Source organism: Phytophthora infestans, genomic scaffold (genome assembly GCF_000142945.1).
Source record: "Phytophthora infestans T30-4 supercont1.2068 genomic scaffold, whole genome shotgun sequence".
Lineage (NCBI taxonomy): Eukaryota > Oomycota > Peronosporomycetes > Peronosporales > Peronosporaceae > Phytophthora > Phytophthora infestans.
Window position 1 is genome coordinate 110 of NW_003306596.1, and position 3,199 is coordinate 3,308.

A 3,199-nucleotide genomic window follows, 5' to 3' on the forward strand; every position below is an offset into this window, starting at 1 on the left:
AATAAGGTACGTAGAAATTTGATCCGTAGAAATTTTACAAGAATATTTACGCACTTTTCAGTTTACTCAAACTGCCTGAGCTTGTCAATTTGCTCATAAAAATGCTTTCAAGAATATTAGTATCCAGACGCATTGTCTGCGTGAAGCCTGATACGGCCCCAGTGCCATCGATTTTTGGTCAAAGTCAGTCATATTTAAAACCTCATCGAAGTTTTTCAGTGAATTTTTTTTGATGACATCCGTCCTATACTTGTGGCAGATTGTTCTATAACGATCTGTCTGGAGCACTGGGGCCGTATCATACGGGTACATTTTACATGTAATAACTGCAGCTTTGATCACAATCACAATAGACTGAGCTTTTAAACTGCCGTGGTATTTTTCAGGAAAAAAAACGCTGCCAATACATTTCAAGTAACTACATGTAGTACTGTAGTTTTGGTTAGTGGTTAGCACTGGATAATACAACTCGATTTTATTCTAGGCGCATCCAGCTGGGCGCAACGCCCTTGTCTTCCTCGCCCAAAAATGGGTAATCTGTGTATCCGGCCTCTACCGGCGTATCCGGCTGCACGTAAAACGTCTTCGGGTCGAATGCATTCAGGTCTGCATCGACGCGCAGACGCTGCACGAGATCCGGGTTCGAGATGAAGTATCTACCGAAGGCAACCAGATCCGTCGTGCCATCCTCGACGACTCGAATCGCGTCGACGCGGTCGAATCCTGCAGCCGCGATTAAAACTCCATTGTAAATGCCGCGGAAGTGGTGCGCCACTCCGTTCGCTGGGGCGTTAACGCTGTCTGCATGGCGACCACGCCGTTCGATTACGTGTAGGTAGGCCAGGTCGTAATCGTTTAGTCTCGCAACCACGTACCCGTACGTCTCGCGTGGCGTTGAGTCCTTGCATCCAAACGTCTCACCGAAAGGGGACAGACGAATGCCAACCCGACTCGATGACACAACAGAGAGGACAGCCTCCAGCACCTCAAAGATAATTCGTGCGCGGTTTTCGATGTTACCGCCATACGCATCTGTGCGCTTATTCACGCCGTCGCATAGGAATTGCTCCAGTAGATATCCGTTGCCCGCGTGGACTTCTACGCCATCAAACCCTGCAGTGATGGCGTTCTCTGCAGCGCGTTGGTAGTCAGCAACTATACCAGGAATCTCCGAGATGTTTAGTGCTCGAGGTGTCACGTAGTCTTTGCGTCCTTCGCTCGTCACGGCGTGGCTCTTCACGCCGTCAAAAGCGGTGGCACTTGACGACACTGGGAGCTGGCCGTTTGGCTGGTTGAGTGGATGGCCCACACGTCCAGTATGCCAAAGTTGCGCGAATATCTTACCGCCTTCTGCATGCACAGCTTCAGTTACCGCCCTCCAGCCCTCTACTTGATTCGGACGAAAGAGCCCAGGAGCGCCAAAGTAGCCACGACGTACTCTTGTACAACCGGTGCAAGAGTATCTGGGGTGAAGTGGCCCAGAAAGTCGTATGTGCAGCGGTCTGACACCTTCGAAGGACAGCCTTTTGCAGATATATACCGAAGGCACAGCTGCTTGCCGTTCAGGCGAGGAGCTGCCTGGTTCACTGTAATCGGGACTTGGCGGCTCGTAACCTGGCGATTGTTTCCACGATTGCTTCGGTACGGGGGTCGGTCTGATGTTTCTAGCTGCGGCTCGTGAAGTTTTCGCTTGCCGTGCCTCGCGACTTCATCTCGTCCTCTCGATAGTTTCAATAGCATTCCACTCAGCTCTGAGTCTTGCATGCAGAACCGACGGGGCAATTCTGAGCGCGTGGACGTGCCATGACTGATGTCAAATTCCGTAGCACGACGGTTGGCCTCCAACACGTTGCTGAACCAGAACGCGACGGCCTTTACTTCTTCAGGTGACCATGGGGCGTAGTCGTTCAGCTCTTCAGAGAAGGCTTTTGCTGTCGTAATAAGGCGTCTTCAGGTCCGTTTCATCCAGACGGTTATACTGTGACGCTGCTGCTAGAACTGAAGCAAGCACCAATGGCTTCGGGGCCGACGGCTTCGGTGGTGGCGGCTTCGGAGCCGACGGTTCTGCTGCTAGAACTGCCGGCCTCGGTGCTGGCGGCGTTGGGGCCGACGGGTCTGCTTTTAGAGCTGTAGTAGGCACTGACGGCTTCGCTGCTGGCAGCTTTGGGGCCGACGAGTCTGCTGCTAGGGCTGACAGCTTCGGGGCCGGAGCTGTGGTGACTTCCTCGGAGCTCACCATTAGTCTCAGTACTTTAGCTTCGGTCGGAGATTGGGGGGCACTGATGAGATTCAGTACACCTGGAACTGCTCTTGTAGAGAGGTTTGAAACAATAATAGAACATAGATACACTTTACTCCCAGCCCTTCACTTCCAGATGTATCGTCGAGTGCAGCGTCTCGGTGGTCGCGTGCGTGGGCGGCGATGGAGCAGCAGCTCAAAATCCTCGTCCTCCAGTAGCACTGGCGATGTCTCTAAGCAGACTGTGAGCGCGTCGATCCGCTCCACGACGTTTTGGAACTGTGCGTGTAACCAAAGGTTACGGCGCTGACAAGCATGAGGCGGAGCTGGACTCGACGGTTGCGCGTATCATTGGTTCAGATTGGGGAGACCGCTCTCACCAGCCTGTATCTATGCCTATGCGTATATACTGGGTCGTTTTTGCTGTAGTACTGGGCAACGGACTGTACACGTACTTTGCCGGCAAGGACGAGTCATACCTGGTGGAGAAGCTAAAGAAGAAAGCGGATGAGAAGCTGGGCGTCGAGGAGGAGGAGAACGAGTTTGAGCAGATGGCTGAGCGACAGGAAATAACTCCTATTGCTGTGGAGAAGGCTGAACAGAAGCAGACAGTGACAACTGCTGCAGCTGCGACGTCAACTTTGGGTTCGGGCGTTGTGTCGTCTCCTGGGTTGCCGACTCTGAACACGCTGTTCTCAGTGTTCATGACAGCTGCAGCTGTCTGCGGAACTAAGTTACCCGCCTGTGGACCTAAGTTACCCACTTGGCCGACGCCTCTTCTGGGCGCGGCCACCATCACAAACATCCTTGGAGTCGTCATATACGTCGACGACTCCCAAGCATCTGCCGGATGCTTTGGTACCCTTGCACCCTCGCGGGCGCCCCGGGTCCTGACAGAGGTGGGAACATGACTCACCAATGCTCTATCGGACGGGCAGGGCGGCTGGCACCAGATTGCCT

At 53.3% G+C, this 3,199-nt stretch overlaps 1 protein-coding gene across 1 annotated transcript; it reads right to left on the reverse strand.

The window, feature by feature from the left end:
* Positions 1-475: 475 nt before the first annotated feature.
* Positions 476-2,239, reverse strand: PITG_22265 (12-oxophytodienoate reductase, putative; the record flags this gene model as incomplete). Its single annotated transcript, XM_002909858.1, has 3 exons — positions 476-1,439; positions 1,541-1,948; positions 1,980-2,239. The coding sequence occupies 3 exons, from the start codon at positions 2,237-2,239 to the stop codon at positions 476-478; spliced, it is 1,632 nt and encodes a 543-aa protein (XP_002909904.1).
* Between the last annotated feature and the right edge of the window lie 960 nt (positions 2,240-3,199).